This window comes from Parasteatoda tepidariorum, chromosome 1 (assembly GCF_982258835.1).
Source record: "Parasteatoda tepidariorum strain Cologne lab strain chromosome 1, Ptep-v5.0, whole genome shotgun sequence".
NCBI classification, from domain to species: Eukaryota; Metazoa; Arthropoda; class Arachnida; order Araneae; family Theridiidae; genus Parasteatoda; species Parasteatoda tepidariorum.
In genome coordinates this window covers 65,630,399-65,654,500 of record NC_141755.1, presented here as the reverse complement: position 1 = coordinate 65,654,500, position 24,102 = coordinate 65,630,399, and the positions used below count along the sequence as shown (strand labels likewise).

The 24,102-nt window shown below is 28.8% G+C and overlaps 1 protein-coding gene across 4 annotated transcripts in view; it reads right to left on the bottom strand.

Moving 5' to 3' along the window:
• The window catches only part of LOC107438670 (teneurin-m), a 487,196-nt gene that overhangs the window by 25,007 nt on the left and 438,087 nt on the right, over window positions 1-24,102 (bottom strand). For all 4 annotated transcript variants that reach the window (XM_087165593.1, XM_087165588.1, XM_043039103.3 and 1 more), the window contains 3 exons: window positions 21,619-21,776; window positions 18,498-19,542; window positions 1,410-1,675 (listed from right to left, as the gene is read on the bottom strand). In XM_087165593.1, coding sequence (XP_087021719.1) covers window positions 1,410-1,675; window positions 18,498-19,542; window positions 21,619-21,776 — 1,469 coding nt within the window. The remainder of the gene's footprint in view (window positions 1-1,409; window positions 1,676-18,497; window positions 19,543-21,618; window positions 21,777-24,102) is intronic.

Below are 24,102 nucleotides of genomic sequence, written 5' to 3'. Positions count from 1 at the left end.
AACATTCATGTTTCTTCTTAAAATTCATGTTCTATTTCATTATATATAAATAGAACTCTCTTAGCGCTTTAAATTGATTTTAATTTAACAGGTAATAATTTAAAGAAAAGAAATCCGGAACTTTTTTAAAAATTTACTGAATTAATAGGTTGTGACTTCTTTAGCCATTACTGATCCCCTGCACTCAATGCTTTTAAGAGTTTAATAGAAAATACACGAAAAACCATGTTTTCAATAAGAAAATTCAAATTTTTCAAATATAAAAAATTATTAATCATTAGTATTGAATAATTTTAAAGTACGTCTTGTTATTAGTGCCTTTAATTGATTTTAGTTTCACAGGTAAGAATCTGAATAAAAGAAATCGAGTACTTTTTTAAAAAAATTTCTGACTTAAAAAAATTTCTGACTTAAAAGGCTGTGACTTTTTTAGCCACTCCTTATCATCTACACTCAATGCTTTGAAAAGTTTAATAAAAAAAAAGTTCGAAAGAAAAACTGTGTTTTCTATAGGAAAAATTTTTTTTTTTAAATATAAGAGATCAGCGGTTAGTTGTATCTGATTAATTTAAAACTAATTTTTTTGAGCTATTATTTATTCTTTACTCTCAATACTTTGAAAAGAGTAATAAAAAATAATACGCGAAAGAAAAATTAATATTAATTTTTTGTTCTCATATTTTTCTTTCAATAGTAAAATTAGAACATAATCATGTTAAGACATGTTCTTAAAAAATAATAAACTAGAGGAGGTAAGCAGTTCTACGCATCTTAAAACAACAAAGAAGAAGCTGATGAAGATATTCTAAATAGATTAAACAAAGCTGGAAGCTGTTCTTAATAAATTGTGGAAAAGAAAACATAACAAATTCAACAGAAATTAAATTTTTCAATAATGTTAAATCTGTCCCACTATGTAGATTTGAGACATGGCACTGCAATAAAAATAACATGCAAAAACTTCAAGAATTTATTTAACAACTGTTAAAAAGAATCTTGCGTATCAAGTGGTTCCATAAAATTCGTAATGCAGAAATCATTAGAAGAGTAAAACAGAAACAAATTGATCTGGAAATTAAAAAAAACGTGAATGGATATGGATTGGTCATGTTCTACGTAAACCTGAAAAATTTAAAGTAAAACAAATTTTTGATTGGACCCCTCTGGGCAATAGAAAAAGAAGAAGACCTAAAAGTATTTGGCTCAGGACGATTGTAAGTAAATTGAAGACAACAGGAAAGACATAGAGAAAGGAAAAATATCTCACCACAAATAGAGTGAGATGGAAAGCTACGATAGAAGCCCTATGCTCTGATTCGGAGTGAAAAGGAATATATATGTAATCACGTTAAGAGAACAAAATTGAGCAAAAATATATTATCTTAGAAATAAATGAAATGTACTCGTACCACAAGAACCCTCTCCACTGCTGCAATGGTCTTCTCCTTATCTTTTCGATTGTATTTAATATCGTAATTCCAGGAAGACATGGTATTTTCATCATCTTCATCAAAGGAAGTGAGGCGCAAGGGAACGGGGAACATTCCTGCTTGGACCGGAAGTGTACCCATTAGGACAGGATGTGGCACTGATTCCCAAACTAAGCCTTGTTGCCATGGTGTTTCAACTTCTATAACACCATCTTGGTGAATAGTAGTTTTAATCAAAACTGGACCTAAAAAGATACATGATCAATGTTTTAATTTATTAATATGTTTTTGTTTCATGTGTAGTAATCAATAATAAGTGAATGCTTTATTTTTCTTGACGCTATTGACTTTGGAAAAAATTATTAAATAATTTTTTCGCGAATCGTTTTCAATTATATTCAAATTTTTTTTAAGGTTTTATGTTTCTTTCAGAAAAAGTAATTATTTAAAAGAGGGCTGGGAGAATCATTTTGGGTTTTGCTCTACTTATCGGCAAATATATTGAGAAAGGGAGGATGAAGTGTAAAGAGTTTTTGAAAATATAATGCTAATCCACATGTTTAAACTCCTCAAGAAAGCATATTTAATGGTTTAAAAAAAAAGAAAAAGGAAAAAAAAAACACCATGACTTCTGTGAAAGAAATAAAGTTTACACGCATTGTGCCTTTATTTAAGTGTACGTTTATTTAAGTGTGCCTTTATGTAAGTGTACCGTACGCAAAAAAATAAACGGAAATAACAGTAAAAAAAACAACAAGAAACACCGCGATTCCTAAGAAGGAAATAAGTTTCACGTGTATTGTGCTAAAAAAAAATGAACGAACCGTTCTGAATAACTTTCTATCTAACTATTGGATGATCACGTTCTAGGACTCAATCTTAATGGTTCGAGGGTGTAACCTCAAATAAGCTAATTAACTAGTGCAGACTACATTCTAAGTTAGGAAATCAGACAAAAAAAAACATACTTTCTCTGAATAACATTTAAGATTGAGTTTTAGAACGTGAGGATCCGACTATTAGATTGAAAGTTATTCCGGGTGGTACGCCTTTTTATTTTGCGCACTGTGCATACAAAACAATCAAAAAAAATTTTGTTTTACTTTTATTTAAAAAAATTATTCTATTGTACGGTGATCACTTAGAGTGTTCCAGAGATTTAGAAAAATAAGCAAAAAATTAAGGGGTTCAATGTTTAATTCTCTCTCTTAACAAATATTATGGGGACATTATTTTTCAGAAAGTAGGAACCACCCATATTTTGAAATCAAGTATCCAAAGACGTCATAAAAATGGTATGTTTCATTATAGAGAAAGTAAATTAACTATTAGTATGAAAAAATCCGATAGTTAAAATAAAAGCTATTAACTGGGGTTATGCTTTTTGTTTTGTGAACTATCCATATTCACCTTCAACATTTTTTTAGCTTTCTTAAAAAATTAATTTTACTAAAAAAGAAATTAGATAAAAAAAAATAACACATAAAAAAAAGATTGCTCAGTTTTTTTTATTTTTGTCAGTTACTCTTTAATGTTTAATGCTCCCCTATTCTTGTATCAATCAATTTAGATATTTAGTTATCTTTATCAAATGGAAAATTTATTATAATTATTCAGAAACCAAATAAATTAAATATTAGTTGTTTGTCTCATTTAATAAATTATGTATTCAATTCAGTTATTCTGCAATCAATTTAGTTATTTTACTATCAATTTAATTTTTTTTCTTGATAAAACGGAAGAAAAAAAAACTTTATAATTCAGAATTATTGAATATTTTTTGTTGGTTGTCATAAATTATTCATTCAATTTAGCTATTTTACAAATATCTTGATGAAAAAGAGAAAATAATTTTATCATATATGAATTATATATTTCTTAGTTTTCACGTTTAAGAAATTATATATTTAAGCATGGGATTCCAAAAGCAATTTTTAAGAAAAAATAAGCATAGGACTCAAAAATGAATTTTACTATTTGCTGAGAAAAATATGTAATTTTGTTTGTATTTTGTGTTTTAATTTAAGCAGTAAATGCTTGAAAAAAAGCAATTTCGCAAAAATATTTCTTTGATTTTAATTGCGCAATCTTGTCATTCAGGCAATAAAAAATTAAAACAAATTAAAAAAAGCAATATTTTAGCAGCATCAAAAAGACTGCGAAAAAAATATTCACCAAAATGAATTGAAGAAAAAAAAATTTCATTCAAAATTAAAATTTATACTCACTTATTTCAAAGTTTTAAAGATTAAGGATGTTTAATACATAGCCACAAATAAATTAATATCACAAGAAAAGTTTCTTTTTTTATACTTTTCTTGTCATTCATTTTGTTTTAATCATTTTGAGCCCTTAGTGTTAGAACGAAAAAAAGAGAAAAATACTCGCTTCATGATTGAATAAAATAAAAAATTTATCCCAGAAAAAAAGTTTTTCGGAGCTTTTTGCTAGATTCTTAATTGAGGCACTGTTTCTTTTGTAGAGAAAGAAATAAAATTAATAAGTACCAGTGACACTGTAGTTTCAAACATTAATTACGCTTTCAGAAAATAAAAACAATGAGAACGATAAAAAACAGGAAAGTAAGAAAAACATATTTTCTTAAACATTTTTTAAGCTTTTTTCGTCATTTGAATAACAAAAACTTCAATCTGGATATTAAAATGCAAATAAAAAAGAACAAAAATATATATTTACTACAGTAGGTAAGAGTGCTCTAGAATTTTTTTAAGGAAAGTCTTTTTAAGAATGTAGAAAAAAGGAAGGTAAAAACAAGCATTTGTTTTCTTTGAAATTTTTTGCAGTTTCTACAAACAAATAAATTTCTTTTTTTTTAATTATTCTAAATACTTAAGTGTTGTTTCAGGTAGTTTTCTAAAGATTGAAACTGCGCACAAGATTCCTCATTATTCATTCTTCTCATTAATTAGACGGATATAATATTTTAATGGAGTTTTGCTGAATTACTTTAAACGTTCTTTGTCGTAAAAATCTCTTTTATCCTTTTATCTTTGAATCGTTGAAAATATTTCATTGAAAATATTTATCTTCAAAAAGGTAAAGCAAAATTATTCAAATCTAAGTATAGTTGAGTAAAAAATTATTATCATTCACAATTTTATTATTTATTTTATTTCCTCGTGCTTTATTGTAAGAATATCTTTCATTTTTTCACTTTTAAATAAAGAATTATCTTGATTTAAGGGCATTTATTTAAAAGAAAAAGAATACCAATGAAACTATTTAGGGTAGCGATAACAATAAAAAATGGTGCGAATAATTTACCTGCAACGTATCTCCAAAAGGGTACATACAAAACAAGATTGTTTAGAGATAAGTATAATGTAACGAAAAATTATGATTATGCAGCATTGATGTATTTTATGTGATTCTTTGTTGTAAAAATCTCTTTTATCCTTTTATCTTTGAATCGTTGAAAATATTTCATTGAAAATATTTATCTTCAAAAAGGTAAAGCAAAATTATTCAAATCTAAGTATAGTTGAGTAAAAAATTATTATCATTCACAATTTTATTATTTATTTTATTTCCTCGTGCTTTATTGTAAGAATATCTTTCATTTTTTCACTTTTAAATAAAGAATTATCTTAATTTAAGGGCATTTATTTAAAAGAAAAAGAATACCAATGAGACTATTTAGGGTAGCGATAACAATAAAAAATGGTGCGAATAATTTACCTGCAACAAAAAATCTCCAAAAGGGTACATGCAAAACAAGATTGTTTAGAGATAAGTATAATGTAACGAAAAATTATGATTATGCAGTATTGATGTATTTTATGTGATTCTTTGTTGTAAATATCTCTTTAATTCTTCGGAATATAAAACGAAAATTAATTTATGGCATTTTAAAAGAAAAGAAAAACTACCAATGAAACGTATTCCTTAGTAACAATACTTCTAAAAAAAATTGTGCGAAAAAATTTCATTGCAACTGTTTATCTTCAATATGTTATATGTAAAACAGAAGCTAAGTACAATTAAATAAAAAAGATGATTATTATTTATAATTTCATGTATTTTCTCATGCTTTATTCTAAAAGTCTCTTTTACAGTCATGTGCCTTTAAATCGAGAACTAAGTTAATTTATGAGTTTTTATTGAAAAAAAAACAAGTAAAATTATTTATGTAGTAACGATTACAATAATAAGATAGTGTGAAAAATTTAATTGCAACTATTTATCTTCAAAGGTTTATGTAAAATAAAATTATTCAAAGTTAATTATGATTGAGTAAAAAATTTTTACTTTTCGTAATTTTACGCATTTTTTTATGGTTTGTTATAAAAAATCTCTTTCGTTATTTTACTTTTAAATCAGAAATTAAGTTAATTTATAATTTTTTTCTTATAAAAGGAAGAAGAAAACTATTATTGAAATTATTTCAGTAATAACGATACCGAATAGCAAAATAGTGTGGAAAATTTCATTGAAAATATTTATCTTCAAAAAGGTATTATGTAAAACAAATTTTTTTCAATTGAAGTATAATTGAATAAAAAACGATTATTATTCACGATTCTATATATTTTCTCATGATTTGTTGTAAAGTCTCTTTCATTATTTTCCTTTAAATCGAGAATTAAATTAATTTATGGTTTTATAGGGGAAAAAAACTGCTATTTATGTAGTAACGATGCCAATAACAAAATTGTGTGAAAAATTTCATTGCAACTATTTATCTTCAAAATAATTAAGTATAAGTAAACCAAATTATTAAAATTAAGTATAATTGAAAAAAAAAGTTCTTATTCACATTTTTATATATTTTTGCATCTTTTAACTAGAAAATCAAAAATTGAAATAGTCCTTTTCAGTAAATTTAAAAACTATATAGTTTTTTTGACCTGTAAATTCCTTTGCTCAATATTGCATTTTAAAATAGGGTTGTGTTTTTTTTGCATATTTCTCTTTTTTTAAAATTTTCCTCCTAATTATAAATCATTTTTTTATAAATCTTCCAACCTTTCTTTTATTTCTGCAATTTTTTAAAGCTTTTTTGTAAGCATTCATATTTGAATAATATGATGGATGGTACGGATTTTAGTTGACTATAGTATTAATTTCTATAATGACTAGAAAATTTCATTAATATTCTCAAATTTTAACTTTGCAATAATTTTGATATTTTTTTTTACCTTGTTAAAATTTTTTTTTTCCTTTTTTGCAAAATTAAATCTTTTTCTAATCTATATCAAAAACAATTTATCACCATTCACTGTTTTATAAGCACTTACAAAAAGTTTTAAGAAAAGTTATCAAAAGTGGAGGAAGAGCATTTTATATATGCTTTTCAAAAGTACATTTTTAATTATTTATTTGAAAATTGACTGAGCGATTGAATATTCAGAGAAACACAATTTAAAATGAAAATAATTTAAGTCAAAAGGACACTGAGAAAAAACACTCAGAATAACATGTCTACATACAGAATCAAATCAAAGAAAGTTACAGTTAAAATAACCAAAAAATATTAATTGCCAAATCCTTAAAACAATTAAGTGAAATTAAAAAATTCCAGCTCTGTCCTCTTTCGAAAAATATGAAAACCAGGAAATCAGGAAAAAATCTCGAATCAGGAAATTTTTTTTTAATTTACTATCATCTATACTCATCAAGAACAAAAATCCTTATCTTCACCTCGTAAGTCAACTTACGCTGGCTTCAATCTCAACCAAATTAATTGCCCATCTTTAAAATATTTTGAATTAAAAGATTATAGTTACATTAATTAAAACAACACTATTAAACGTTTAACAATAATAAAACGTTAACCATGGTTCATGCTTTATTATTTTTAACCAAAGCAAATGTTGGTTTCTCTTAAAGCAATACAAAATGCTTACCCTTACGGCACTTTTAAAGTGAAAAGTTTTCCGTTAAAAGACAAAATGCAAATATTTAAGAAAAAAATGCGTTTAAAATTGCTCGGCTCTATGAAGGAGACTTTCGCCTTCATTGGGGCATGAAGTTTCTATGAATAAGCAGATAACTTTAATCAGTAAAGCGTTTAAATATATTATTAGTCTATGTGACCATTTCTCAGCAATTTAATACTTTGATATTTTTGATGTCTGTACTGGAATGAAAAAATCTAGAATGAATAAATTAGATTATAATCTAATTTAGACTTAATGACTCTTGATTAGGTTTTACAAAATCAGATTCAACAGCATTATTTATTTAACTTGTATAACTTGCAAAATGTTAACCTTTAATATTGCTTATGTGGATGGGTTACCAATTAAAGGCAGCTAGCAATTGGGAAGTAGTACATTCGTGAATTTTGTTATAACAAGGTAAGCAATCATACGCAGAAATAACGCTGTATTTTCATTTTTAATTATCAGTTACAAATGAAAGACTATTACAATCTCTTTGAAATACAAAATTTGTGCTCTTTGACAAATTAAAAAGTGCAAGATTTGTACTTTATTTTACGGGAAATTCGTGTGAACGAGAATTAATTCACGTTCACGATGACGATTTCAAACACTGTAAAAAATGGATGCTTAATTTCACGAAACTTTCTTCGTTTTTGACGGAACTGCTTCCCAGTATACGCTCCGAGCAAAATTTTCGTCATAGAGATGCAATAACGATCGTCACTTCTTTCTATCTTCTGGTCTGGAATTTCGTCAGAATTAAAGAAATATTTTGCAATTCTGTTTTTTTCTTTCAAAAATAAAAAAAAACTCGTGGCACCTATGTATCTAACTTTTCTAATAATCACTAAGTGTGGGAACTAAATAGATGGATCAATGTCACTCAAACAACACAAAAAGAACCGATAGAACAAAGAGATAATTTACACATATGCCCGGAGTGGAATTCGGACTTGGGATCTTCCTGATTCGAGGCCAACTCTTTGACCTGTCGGCTTGTTTCGTTACTTTATTTTCTATCTTCTGGTAGTTATTCTTGCAAACAATCTGTCACAATGCACTGCGATGAGTTTCCGAGTTGATATTGATTGAGTTGATTCTTCATATTGATTAAGTTGATTCATCATAGTTTTAAAAGTTTGCTTTTTGTCACATATCACGTTATTTCGTGACAAAATGATTCTTTAAGTTAATAAAATACAGCACAAGTGAGAGTTTTAATTTTAGGAGTGAAGCACTTGTTATCAATAAATAAAGCATGATACAGATAGCCCAGCAGAGGAACCATCACAATGATAGCAAGCTTACCCTATATATCACCATTTTTATATTCTATCTTGTAGCAATATACTGCTTAATGCGAACCTTTTTTTATTAAATACCAAAAAAAAAGAATCCGTACAGCTTGCTTGAACGTTAACATATCACGTTCGATAGTTTATTTATTAAAGAGAAAAAAAAATTCTAATATTTTCTTAAGTTAAAATTCTTACAAATTTGCATACTTTCATCAGTCATTAGCTATCATACATTAAAAAAAACAATATGCTTGCTTTTAGCATCGATTTAATAAATCATTTAAATTGAATATTTTTTAAAGAGTGTCTTAAACTTTTTGATTTATGTAAAAGTTTAGCAAAACGTCATACTTTCTTACAAGATAAATTTTCCAAAACTTGCATCTTAAGGTTTATTCTTTCTTTATAGCATGTATGTGATTTTAATTATGGAGTACTTCTCTAATGTGCACGGTGAGGGAGCATTAGAAAAACATTCTAAGCTTAAAAATACATATTTCCTTCAAGGCAGCATAGAAAAATGGATAAAAATTGCATCTCTGTCATATTTTTACTCGGCTTCCAAAAGATTAAAGGTTTTTACAACAGTTTTTCTAATGGTGGAAGAGGGTGAAGCAAGTAAGGTGGGACAAAAACCGTCTCTCAGTAGCTTAACATTGAAGAGAAAATTGCTGTTTAATCCTTCTTGGGCAAAGAGCATTTAACACCACCATCCCCGGGGTTACAGTTCCGAAGACGTTCATTTTTCGTTTAAGACGGCGTTGAAATTCGGGAGAAAAAAAAAAATGTGATATAGAATGAGAATCGAAGCTTGACTGGTACGAGTCCAAATAAATGGAGTGTTAACGAAAAAAAAAATAGAGGAAAAAAAAGTTGTTTACATTATTTTGGAATTAAATGTCCTCCCATCGTAGTTTATAGTTAATGGGATCAAATAAATGTGTGATGAATGTATGACAATGTTTCGCTGAGGGATATTCAAACTATCAACGTTTGTTTTCTTATTTTTTTTCCTGCAAAAATGTCTCAAAAGATTTTAAAAGAAAAAATATGCAAAAAACTTAGGAGTCTTTTTATTTTTATTTTGATATGTTTTTAAAGATACGTGGAATTATTGTGTATAAAAAAATCTCTATTTTTTATGTCTGGCGAAATGGTTGTAGCGTAAGTTCTGAGCTGTGAGCAAAGAAGAAATATCTTCCTCTTTAAAGAAAAGTTGCACAGTTGGACATAATTTTTAGAAGGAAAAAAAGTATAAAAGTTATTAAGTATGAAGGAAAAAAAGGTATTAAGTATAAAAGGTCACACATTTTAGAATGAAAAATACCTCTGAGCCGCATAATGAAAAGAAGAAACTGTTTTAAACTAACATTAAATAGAAAATATTAATTTAAACTGAAAAATTATGCATCTCTTCATCCCTATAAAGGAAGCAAGAGCCGCGATGACTCAGGGGATAGAACGTTCGCCTTCCAATGAGGTGAACCGGGGTTCGATTCCGGCGATGGCTGGTCGATACGAATTCAGCATCCGGCTTGCACCAACCACCATGCTGACGTGAAATATCCTAAATGGTAGACGGATCATGGATTAGACTCCCCTTGCTGTCAGGCGGTTCTTGTGGTCTTCCTCTCCATGTAACGCAAATGCGGTTTCTCCCAAAACTCTCCCAATACTTGATCCAGGAGTTCCCTTGTCTTCTGGATTGGGTTCAAAACTACAAGGCTACGGAGTTGAACATTAGTAGTCGTAATCCCAAAAACTGGGTTGGCTGTTCAACGACGGTTATAAAGTAAAATATAAAGGGAGCAACCTTTTATTTGTAATTTTTGTATTGTCATAGATGTAAATTGCAAAAAACGGAAAAAAATAGTTTTACTTCTTTATACTACTAACAGATTGAAGGTTAAATTTGCCGATGTGCTAAGTTTGCAAGCCAGTCTAATCAAAATTAGTCAACTATCAAATTGACCATCTATGAAACTCAATATTTCGCTTTTTAGATTGTTCTATTTTTAATTCTTTTTTAGCTTTTTCTAGAAAGAGTTGTTGATAACTCAGTTTGGAAATCTTTTAATTTGTTTAAAGCAGTTCGATGTTGAACTATTTTCAAAATTATTTTATAACTCGTCGTTTGTAACATTCAATAAATATGAGTTTAATCGGTAAGCTCCTTCCTATTCTAAAGTGATATTTTTAAAGCGAAAAAGTGAAAATTAATATTCGAATTGTTTTTCGATAAATAGGGGAGGCTAAAATCGGGAAACTCAGAGAAAAAAACTCAAGTTCAGTGGATCTGCTAATTGCGGATCCAAAATTTTCTTCGAAAATTTCCACCTTCCTTTCCCACGGTTAGGTAACTTATGATTCATTAAATGAACAAAATTAAGAAAAAAAAGAAAAAAGCATTTTAGAACTGAGTTTAGAACTCAGGAAAATGTTCGAGAAAAAAAAATATATACCACATTGATAAGTACATTTCAGCATTTCCAAACTGATTTTAACTCAATTCAATGTCAAAGAATAAAAAAATGCCACACATATCATCACATACAAAAACCACATTTTAGCACTTCAAAACTGGATTTGAAAGAAACTCAAGAAATGCCATAGAAAAAAAATAACTAAACAACTAAACAGGAAAGAGAAACTAAATTTTACAATTGTTTCTAAACAACACAGTTTTCCAATATAAAGTTTCGATGCAACTGTAGAAAATACATAACAATTATGAAAAAAAATATTTTGTGGAATTGTTTTTGGAGAACAAGTTTAAAGATTTCAAAATTATACTGATATAAGAATAAGTATAATAAGTTACTAGGTCTTTTGATTTCAACTGAAATAGATTTAAAAATTAACCAATTACAACTGTGGGGCGGAACATAGTGATCAGAAGTGATATATCCGATAATTTGTTTCGTTATCCTCTTCCATCCTATAAAAATAAGGAAAGGCGTATAAGCGTAACGATTAACGTAATTTTATACATAATATTATGGTGTAATGCATGACGAAATAAGTAATTAATTTTCGGCCAATCATATAACCACATAGTAGATGAAAGAAGAAATCAGTAAATACAATTCGTCATTACTGATCATAACTGTCAATGTTTCTTCCAATAGCGACCACTTTTTTTTTTGTAGGCGTGATTTTAAATTATTTATCCCTTTTCGGTTTCTCCAATCGGCAAAGATAATTTTTCTTCTCTTTACACCTACTCTTATAAGGGATAATTGGTTTCGCAATGTGGATCAGAGTCCAGTTTGAAATGTAACTTTCTACAGGGAGATTTATAAGTTACTAAAGGGTAAATTAATAAAAAAAAGGCGGGATGGTTTTATGCAAATTATTGTCATTTAAATAATAATTTATTATAATTTATGTAATAAATCCATATAAAAAATACATTAATTGTCAATTGACATTGTATTAATCTGATATTCTCTAGGTAAATGTATGTGTATTTATTGCATACAAAGCAATGTCAATGCAGTAATTATAATTATTGTTGAATTCTTTAATAATTAATAATTATTAATCACTTAATAATTAATCTATGTAATAATTAATACATATAATAATTAATCTATGTAATAAATAATAATTAATCTATGTAATAATTAATTTATTTAATACTTAACTATTTTAAAAGCTAAAACCATAAACACACATTAGATTCAGTCTTTAAATTTTTATTTTAACCCTGTGAGGTGCTATATGTGCAAAATATCTGAGGATTTCAATGTTTTATATTTAATCCTCAGATATTTTGCTTTATCACATTATTTTCGAAAAATAATATGGACTATTTATAATTACTTAAGCTTTTACTTTATTATTCATAATTTTCAAACATGTGAATTTAAAATATCAATTAAAAAATTATTATGGAAATCTAAAAACGTATACTGAGGAAAAAAGTATGGTCAAAAGTTGGAAAATGATACAATTTACTGTATTTTTAGCTCAGTGGAAGCAACAAAAAGCAATGGAACGCAGATATGGTTTTATATTACTTGATAAAATTTTATAAATGTGGTAAAATTTGATAATCTTTTTACGATACCTGAGAACATGGCACAGAAACCATATATTAGATTTAATTTAATTTTCAGTTTTGCATTTTTTAATAAATGTGTGGTAATAGGAACTCAGATCGATGACCAACCTCGAGCTGTCACCTGTGCAGATGCGAATGCTGTCGCCAGGCGAAGGATATTCAACCAGCTCTTTAGCAATGCAATAATCCCCGATCTAAACTGCCCAAGAGACCTCTCCTCTACAATAGCTAGGCTACGTACTGGACATTTCAAAGGTATGAAGATCTCACGCACCAATATAAAATCCTATCCCATCTGCAAGTACTGTCATCATTTGCAACTAACTCCAGACCATGCTTTTGACTGCCAGGCCATTATCCGCTCCCTCTTTCAACTTGGAGCACCCCCCCCCCCATCGAAATTCTCCACGGCCATCGGGCTACAGAACTTGCAATCTTGTTATCAAGACTTTTGGAGAACTCTAATCTTTGCACTAGCACCGTATGCATAGACACGACAACAACAACAACAATAGGAACTGTAACTTATAAAACCAGAATTCCTGGGAAATACAGTACGGTAATTATCTAAGAATTTTTTTCTCTAGCCAAATCATAACCCTCATAAATTTTTCTTAATTTTTTTTGATTAATTCATATTTTTTAAATTTGAATTTTTTGTAGAACAGTTGGAATGTTTCCTAACATCGTAAGAATAAATTTTAAGCAGTTAATCAAAACAAAACACATATGTGGCTAAAGTATTAAGTTTGTTAACAAAAAATTGTCAAAAACATTTTGCATGGATCAGTTGAATTATTAATGAACACGATAAATATTTTGAATGAAAACTCTTTTACTTATCGCAAAAACGTTAATTTATAATAAAACATTAAACAGCATAACTAATTTTTATTCGGCGTCAAAAATGGAAGATTAGAGTTTTTAAGCGATTAAAGTAATAAAAAAAAGTAACTTAATGACATTAAGTATCTTCCCCTTTAAAGCTTAAAGGGAAAAAAAAATAAACGGCCTGCTGAGCTAAAGACACGTTTCGAAAGAATTTATGCGAAGAATCTAATAGCATAAATTAATATTCATATTTTCCCTTTTGACAATTATTGTCTACGAACAATCTTTAAAATTAAATTTTTTTTTCATTTAATCTTGCAAAGAATTATGTTTTTAATCGACTTTGCGTATTCTGAATTGATTATCTTGCGATTTTTATAAATTTACTAAGCGATTTCTAAAGAAAAATGCTCAGAAAAGGCAAAAACTAGATATTTTTTTCAACTGAAAAAAAATCATACTTATTTCTACAGAATAAGAAACAAGTTCCCATTTTTTAAAGAACGTTGAATGAAATAGTTTTATTTTGTTGTTTTGTTGTGTGTATATATATGTATGCAATATATATATTTATAAGAGCTTTCTTTAATTATATTATGCTTTAACAATTCTTCAATTTGTTTATCTATTTCCTCTTGTTGTTTCGGGGAAGTTTTGTATGCTCGTGAAGATACTGGTAAGTCTGATGTTAATCTTACCCGTTGAGGTTCAATTCTTATTGTCCCTACATCATATTTATCTTTAGCAAAAATATCTGAAAAATCTTCCAAAATTTCCTGAAGTTGGAAATTTTTTTCATCATCTTGAATTTGCATAATTCCATCAACATGGTTTTGACAATGTTGCGCACCATTATCACATTTAGTCTCAAGAACATTTGAAAATTCAAGATTATTTTCAGTTTTGCTATTTAAATCTTTATTTTTTATCCCATTTTTCTTATTTTTCCTTAACTTAACTTTGTTTACATTCTTATTTTTGTTTATTCTCACGTCCAAAATTTTATTTTCCATAACAAATTCTTCCTTTTGTTTATTTTTATTTGTTTTAACATTTTTTCTTTTATTTCTACTTTCCTTATTTTTATTCTTAGCTTTATTTTCTTTATTGGTATTTTTGTTGCAATCATTAACCTGGATTTCAGGAGAAATGTGTAAAGACAAGTTGCTTTTATAATCCGAAAAAGTGATCAGTTTTCTCTGATTTTGCATTACAACTCGTTCAACACAATCTATCACAAATTTAAACCCATTACATTCCTTTAAACCCAATATGGCATAAGGTAGATCAGTATTTAAAATGTAAAATTCCACTGACCTAGCTATAATTCCAATTTTTAAATTTAAAGTACAGGTTTGGTCAAGTTGCAAAATACCTTTTGTTTGTTTTACATTAACAAAGTTCTTTCTTTCTTTTTGGACATTAAGTTTTTCAAAAAGTTTAGTTGGGATGATATTTAAAGTACTACCTGTATCAATATTTAACAGGATAGTTTTATTTGTCAAAATCGGGTATTTGTCACTTTCATAGTTTTCATTTTTATTTTGTATGTATCCGGATACTATTAATTGTCAATTTTTTGGTTGGTCACTTTCTTGCTTAGACTGAGTTTGATTCTCAGTCATAAAAGAATTAGGTTTGTTTATACAATTTTGGCCACAATGATAAGCATTGGTTATACCGAGCTTATCACAGTATTTACATGGCTTAGGAGGGAAAGCCTGGGAAGCCTGGGCGAAATGACTAGTTTGTTGTTTATTTCTTTGAAACTTTTCATTTTGAGTTCTAAGTCTAAATTGGGATTGTTGGTTATAACTTTGACTATTCCGGGAAAAATTTTGATTTTGTCGAGGATTATAATTTGGATTACTTGAGTTGTTAAAGAATGGCCGCCTTGGTACCCAGCCTTGATATTGTGGTCTATACCCATTAAATTTGGATTCTGGTAATTTTTGTTTAGTTTCAGTTTGGGGTAAGACCGTAGGTACATCATGAATTATTTTCGAAACAATAGTGAGCCATTCAATCGGGGTTTTGGGTTCCTTTAAAACCAAAAATGTTTTAATTTGGTGGGGCAAACCAATAGATAGACCCTCAATTATATGATCATTACTTAAATTTATTTTTCGACCTAACTCTACCTTTTCGGTAAAATATGAATTTAGGTCTTTAGCTTGGCCAGAAAATTTTAAATTTTGAAAATCATTAAAGCCAAAGGGAGGTGAAAAATAATGCTCTCTAAAAATTTCAACTATTTCTTGATATGAATTACAATTAAGACAGTTATCAATATACAATTTCAAAGCTGAACCTTTAATGAATTTTTGAAAATTTCTAACTTTCCATTCGTCATTACATTTAGAATCTAGAGTTTGTTATTCGAAATGTTTAAGCCAGGATGTGAATTGAACACCAATGTCATGCTCAAAGACTAGTATGTCTGGTTTACCCTGTACACTTTGATCCATACTTAATTTTTGTAAATTATCACTCAATTCTTTTTCAGAATTATCTGTATTGCTTTTGGCATTTTCATCCATTTTAAATTTGTAATTTTTGCCACTCCGTAAGGGCATTCAAATAACCAAAATAAATTTTAACAATTAAATATAGCATTTAGAAGTAAATTAAATGTCATAGTTGCTTATTTATCGTTACCTTACGATAAACACTAACACAGAATTTAAATTTAAAAAAAAAATATTCAATTGATCATATATTACAACACATAATATAATTAAAATGAAACTAACTATCCTATAACATTTTTATGCTAATCATATTAAATCAATTTAATAAAATAAAATTCCTCAATGAATAAGTAAATTTCAATAACAATAAGTTTTTGAAAATGCAAAAATAAACAATCAAAATTAGATCAATGAATAAAAATTAATAATCATTTTAAATAAAATATCAAGAATGAGAAAAAAGAATTTCAGAATATAACCAAAATCTATTATTATTTTTGCTGTTCAAACACCAAATATTTTGATAATCAAAAAATATTTGGAAATTATTATCAAAACAAAAGCACGGATCGAAGTAAGTTTTCATTATATAAATACCATTGAAGAAATTACTATCGTGGATGATCACTAAACACTGGGAATCACTGCGCGCACTATCACTAAACTGCACACGCGAACAGAATCGTAGCCACCAAGATGAACTTCTGGAAATGTAGAATCGCTGTCACTTTGAAATAGGCATGAAATCAAAAAAATGGAACAGGTCTTTAGAGGCATGGAATTCTCGAAAAGGTGAAGCAAACGAAACATCTTTTTTTTTTCTTTCTTAATGTTTTCTCCATTGTCGCTCCATTCCAAGAGTAAACAGACAGTTTCGATTTCTGGGTAGAAGGGGAAAGTGTCACCAGCCAGGGTCAAGGTTCATCCAAATTCAATTAATTTCGCAGCATTGGCAATAAACTGCTAAGCATTCTCTTCTAGTTTGAAGTTAAAGAGATTTCGCTGTGAAGTCTTTGATCCGTTCGTTAATAGGCTCAAATCTTCCAACATAGTAGAAGTGTGTTCTTTTAGTTAATTTTTTATTTTTATGTTTTGAAGAAACATTTTATATTATCCTGCGCCCGTTTCATCAGTTCTTATAATCCTGCCGGCTTGTAAAATGATGCAGTCGGACCGAGCAGGAAAACAGACACAGGATTTTAATTAAATCAGAGTAACTTTTATTTGATCATTCTTAGTTGAGTGGGAGCGAAGAAGTGATGTTTACTCCATCAGCAAACAGTCTTTCTGGTAGGGAAAATCTTGCAAAAAATCCGAAAATGCCTCTATTTAGGGAAAAGAGGGAAATCTCAGAAATTACTATTGGTTAATTAAATAGATCACGCGATTCCCACAAAGCTTAAAAGGAAAAATATCTTTATTTAAATTTATGTATAGTTGGCTAAAAATAGATTTAGAAACAGGATGTGGTTTTTTAAAAGTATCATAAAGTGCTTTGATTTGAAAAATTAAGTAGTAATAAATTAGGAGTTGTTTTATAACGAAGAAACTAACATAAAAAGATTAATTGAAGCTTTTTATGTTGCATATATATATATATATATATATATATATATATATATATATATATATATATATATATATATATATATATATATATAAACTAATTACGTTTATAATAAGCTTCCTTCATTTTTTTTTAAATTTAACTAAAGTATTCATTTTTAAAATGTATTAAACCGGCCTTAAAATCTGTAGTATAATATCTCTTTGAATTTGGTACTGAACTACCCAAACAAATGCGCAATGGAATACTTTACTTTAATTTAATACCAAATCGAGTGTCCATACAAACTTTAACGGATATAGCTAAATCTAATCGCTTATTTTAGCTTTTTAAAACACCAATGGTGCACTTCGGATATCATCTGTAGATTGTTCACAATCGTTCCGGGGGTTGGCGAGCGGCAGCGAGCAGGAGGCGTAGCCTCCTAGTATATAAATATTTCATAATTTGATAATTTTAAAATTTGATGTGTTTGATAATTTTGCATTTATTATTAGATGGATTATATTTGTTTACTATATGAATGCATTAGTGAAATTGCAATCCTAAACACGCAATTTTTCAAAAATACATCTTATCAAAATATGTCCCCCTCTTCAAAAATTGTTGTTTTTTAATATTTTTCCTGTATTCTTTGACTAACCCAGCATATGAAAATAATAATTATTATTTTTCTTTTAAATTATTGGAAATGAAGGATTAAGCCATAGAATTTGTAAGTTTGACAGATTTCACACCAAATTTGACATTTGTGTACTAAATTTTATTAAAAATTTAAGAAAAAGATTATAGTAGTAGATCTTTTGATCTTAAAAGAAAGATCATGCAGTTCTCATCATTTTCATTCACCCATCAACCAATAATTTCACTATATATATATATATATATATATATGTATATTCACACGCAAATGAAAAATGTAGCTTACCTTGCTGACTGACAACTGTATTCCCTTTCACTGTTACCATCGAATGTTCCCCTTTATTTTGATCTGTTGCTATTACAGAGGCGCCATCTGGCCCAAGATCAAAAGTTAAAACTGTCTCTTGGCCACTAGGTTTAACAACTTGCGTTAATCGGCCATTTTCATCGTAGACATAAAAAAATGATCGTCCCGCAGCATCTGATCGACTTGTCAACAATCCGTTACTATCATAATCAAACACGGTTTCCATGTTGTCTGGATCGACAAACACTTCCAATATACTCTGCTTTCCCATTTGAACTCTGCACTTCTGTCCTCTAGCTGTTTCAATTGTATGTAAACTATTTCCTTGGTCCCTAAGAAACGCTATTTTATTCCCTGATGCATCTGTAACTGCACTTAATTTTCCAAAACTAGTATTTACATTGTAATGGAAGTTATAAACAGTTCTCCCGGTCAGGATATTTTTAGTTGTGATATGCTGTCCATATTTGTTGAAGACATAAATTTCATGGTGTTCTGGAAATGAAATCTGAAATTCTTGATTGCTGTCGGCTATAGGTAAGTACGGAATAGCAGATAGAATTTTCAAGTTTCCCTGATCAGCTATATGGACAACGCCATCACCGGTGACGGTGATGGACGTGACAGACAGAAGTCTTGTATCCACTGCAAGCTGTCCTTCTTCTCTCGAAGAACATGTACAGTTTTGCCAGTCACAATCACAAACACCTTCTCTTCCAGCGAAATGCAGCAATTCACCATCTGATGTTAACATACGTATTCGGTGAACGTTTTTGGAATCTACTTCTGCTAAATACATTGTACCAGTGGGACTAAATGTGAATCCGATTAATGACCAGAGTAAATTTCCACCAGTTATTCTAGATTTCAGGCGATTATTTTGTGGTCGGCAATAAACTGGGTGTCCTGCTATCACCATAACTCTTTGGTCCTGAGTGAGCTTCAGCACCATATGGTCATCGATAAAATATAGAGAGTTGTCTAAAGGATTTATAGCTAAGTCAGTGGGCCATCGAAGTTTTGCCTAAAAAAAAAACAACAAGAACTTAGTCTGTCGAAAGTTTGTTTCGTATTGTCATTGTTAATTATCACTGCTATATTAACAAGAAACATTGCAACACATACGAAATCAAAAATGTATGAGATTAGAATGTCGCAAATATCTTTTCATGTATATTTAAAAGCAATTTTCAATGCATAATTCTGGAAATATTATAGTTTGTACACTGCAAAAACTGTGGTGTAATCCCCTTCCGAATTTAATGTTAAAAACTCTAAAGATTCTGCGTTACATTAAGACCGAGTCGAATCGCGTACATTAAGGCATGTAATTCAATCGAAACTTCTTAATTAAGAAAACTTACAGGAATATCAGATGCTTTTACTCTCTTTATGTATTATTTTTGCCAATTTTGGTGTTAGGCTATCAGTTTGGAAAACGTCAGACGATCGATTATTTTTTGTTTACAATTTGAATCCTAGAACATGAAAGTTTTATTTTGCCTCGAACGGCGCTGATTCATCTCATTCCAATGAAGGTTTGCATGTTTTTAGTAGTATAAAAGAGATTATTATATTGTCATAAGAAGATTTATCTAACTCTGTCAATTGTATTACATTATTTCATTATGCTTAACTTGCATCCGCTTCAGTTTCGTTAAGCCTCGATCGAATTCATATTATTCTCTCTGCTCTGTGTGCATGTTTGATTAACAAATTTATTTTATTTTGAGAAATAGTGTACATGTTAAGGTTAATGTGAATAGACCGTTATTATTAATACTCACCGCTCAACATTAATAATGATCGAATAAACAAGTGATGCCAGTATTACCAAATAAAGCGAATAATTTAAGCGAATTTGTCACATTAAGCAGTTATTATTAATAATAACTAATGAAGTTTGGTCACTGTCATTCCTCCGCGTTTTTATTGGGGATATTTCCGTATCGTGATCTGCTATGGCAACTACAATGGCAATGTGGAAAAATTAAAAAATATAAAAAATAAAAATGTGGTAGTTAGCCCGCGGGTGTCTTCAAGTTATACCCTTCAAGCTTTTCCTTCTCGGTAAAGTATTTTTATTTTATTTTTTTGTAATTTTTTTATTTATTTTTTTTAAAGTTTCTTGGGGGTCGTTTCCCGGAAGTTGCCATTATTTTACCACAGATCACAATACGGAAATCTCCCTTTTTCATTTCCCCCTTTGACCAAAAGAAGCTGCTATTTGACCGGTTAGTATTAATAATAATCGGATTAATCACTTTAACCGTAATACATATACAAATAGGCACACCCATGTTCCAATGCTATAAACCGTTTAGGTGAATTATTTGCGATATTTCTCACTCTGACCAAAAGACCTCACTTTGACCACTTAGATCAATATTGACCAATTAGTATTAATAATAACGGATTTATTACTATCTGTGACATATAGATGCTACTTAAATTAATGATTCTTGCTTTAGACTGTATCGTAAAATAACTTTACTGATTCTCATGTGTTACTTATCTTATTGTAAGTGTAAGTTAAAATCCGAAGTGAAACTTTTAGAAATACGAACTGAAACTTTAATGTTAGCGCATGCGCGCATCCATTGGATAACCTCCCCCAAATACTTCTATGTGAGTTGGCTTTACGTACGAGATCTGGATGTAAAATGTTATGTTTGTCTGCTTGATACTTGTATACCATTGTTGATGTTGTTTTGCTGAATAAAATATGCTATTAATTAGTGCTAGTATTATCCTGGACCTCCTGAACAGTGACAGTAAGTATAAATTTCAGTGTTACTGAAAAACTAGAATGGATGTGGTTATATACTAAGAAATGTAAAAATACATTCTTGGTGTCGTGAAACACCGTGAACCAAAAATTATGTATGGCATTTTACTACACCACTTTGGTGTTAAATAGTTGCCACTATTTTCGGTGTTTTGGGATACACTAAAATTTTTTTCAGTGTGGATAAAAATGTTAAGCTTTTAAGTAAGCAAACTCAGGCATTTTAAAAATTATTATTAAAATGTTTCTTTTTTTAAGGGTTTCTTTGGTAAAAAAAATAAAAGTATATTTTTGAATTTTCATTTTACTGACCTCTTCAATTTTTAGAGTTCCAGTGCAAGGTATTGGTCGCCATTGTCGTTTATGATGATGATCACCTATCATCGTATGAATTATTCCTCTACTGTCTACCATTCGAATATTCGATCCATCAGCAAAATACATCCGATTATCAACAGCAACGGCCATTCCTGATAAAAAATAAAATACATTTGATGTAAAATTTAAAAAATAAAGTAGATATTGAAACAAATTTATTAATCCTTAAACTAATCATCACGCATTAAAATTTTTTTTTAAAAAATAAAACGTACTTCGTCTAATACATTAGCACTTTCAAATCCAAAATTGTTTTATTTTATATTGATCGAACATTAATTTTAAATTTTTGCATAAATATATACCATTAGTCTAACATATTTTAAGTAACGAAAATTGAGTAATTTTCACATAATTTTGAATAAAGTCGTCATAAAAGTGCCTATTTCTTTATTCAAGAAAATTATATATAACTAAACGTGGTACTATACATGTATTCCTTTTTAAGTAAAGTTTCTGTGTGACATAAAAAAGAGTGTTGACATCTACTTTAAAATAAACTATCTCTAAACATATTACAAATAGTCTGGTACTGCCATTTATTGTATAATTTGACAATTAATTTTTATGTATAATTTGTTGCGTAAATAAACATGATTTCGGACTTTAAAAAATAAATCAAGCGTGATTTTTTTGACGCGTTACTTCTAAACACTTCAGACCAAAATATCACGGGCACAAGAAATAGGAAGAAATAGAGGGTAAAACTTAGCTCAGTAATTTTGACGTCAGCAAAAAGAAAAAGGTTAAAGGACTATGACGTGTGTAACTATGATTTGTTAAAAAAGAAAAAGTGTTTTCTCCCTACATCCTGTATTTTTGTATAATTTTATAACTCACAGTATAAAATAGATTACATTTTAAAATTGTCGTCATAAAGGTTTCTAGTAAAAGATTTCAAAATGTCATTTTCGAAACTTCATGAATTTAAAATGATATAGGAAAGTAATAATTAATGCAGAAATGTTCCCTTAATCTAATAGTTAACATTCAGAAACTCGTAAATCAAATTACTATTTAAAGCTTATTTTTCTCCATTGAAATTACCCAATTCTAATAGTTTTAATGAAAATTATTCATTTTTTATATGCTTTAGTTAAATTGAAAAAAATGAATTATAAAGTAAAAGCTTAGTTGTTAAAATCGACATGTCAGACATTTTTAAGCAATTATTTTCCAAATACGATCTGCTCCATTAAAATTCAATCTGTGCTATATTTAATATCTGCTCCATTGAAACTTAACCTGTGCTATACTGTGCCATGTGCTCCATTAAAGTTCAAACTGTATTATAATTAGATATTTTCTGAAATATTACTTTCGTAATCTTACTTTTCGTAAGAAGCTTGCCAATTTCTTAGCTCCAGGAACGTTTTAGTTTACATATCTTTCAACAAAATAGTGTAGAGAAATAAAATACAAAACAACAAATAAAATAAAATAATACAACACAATGAAATAAAATAAATAAAACTATACCACAATTATTCAAAAAATCAGATATTTTTTGAGCTAATATTTTCGCAACTTCATTCGTCTCAGTAAAAGGTTTAAAAACCTTTTATTTCCACCTTTGAAATAAATCTGCTAAAATTTAAATAATGTTGAGCAAAACTGTTACATAATAAATATATATCTGTATTATTTTCCGGAGCAATTATTTTAACAACATATTCTACAAAACTGAATAAAAGAAGCTGAAATACAAAGGTGACTTTATCAAGTAGGTCATAAATAATTGTCGTGATGATCATTTAGTTTAGTGTTATCAAGGGATAAGAAAAAAAAAATGCTAAGTTCAAGTCCCAGATGTTGCCGGATAAAAAAAAATGCCTGACATAAAACATTTTTAGAGAGTGCCCTCCGTCCGCGTATAATCCCTTTGAGAAATGTTATAGACTAGTTTCAGCAGCGGAAAGCTATGGCATTCCAAGTTGACTAAATTGAGCTTGAAGCCTTAAGGGTGTAAGTGCTTTTAGACTTGGACATCAATCTCTCGAAGTTGTTCTCCTAGTAATAGGTGGAAAATATTAGGTCTAACACATAATTTTCCGTTGTTGAAAAGAGGGGGACCTACTTTCGAAAAAGCATCTCTTGCTGCAGCACTCCGCACTTCGGGAGAGGTAATAAATTTTCCGTCTAATTTACTCACGTAATTAAATATTACTTTTTTTTCCTGCGCGATTGTCTCGCGTGCATGATAAAAAAAAAAAGATATGGTAATGACAGTAATAAATTGCGCAGTGTTAACAATATTAAATATGAGGAAATCCTTCCGATTTTTTTTTGTTAAACTTGTATACTCTTCATGTGTACATAAAATCAGAGAATGAATTACTACGAACGCTGTGACGAAATACTGTGACGTATACCGTGACGGAACTACTAGTTGTAAATTATATCTAGTTTACTCTCACT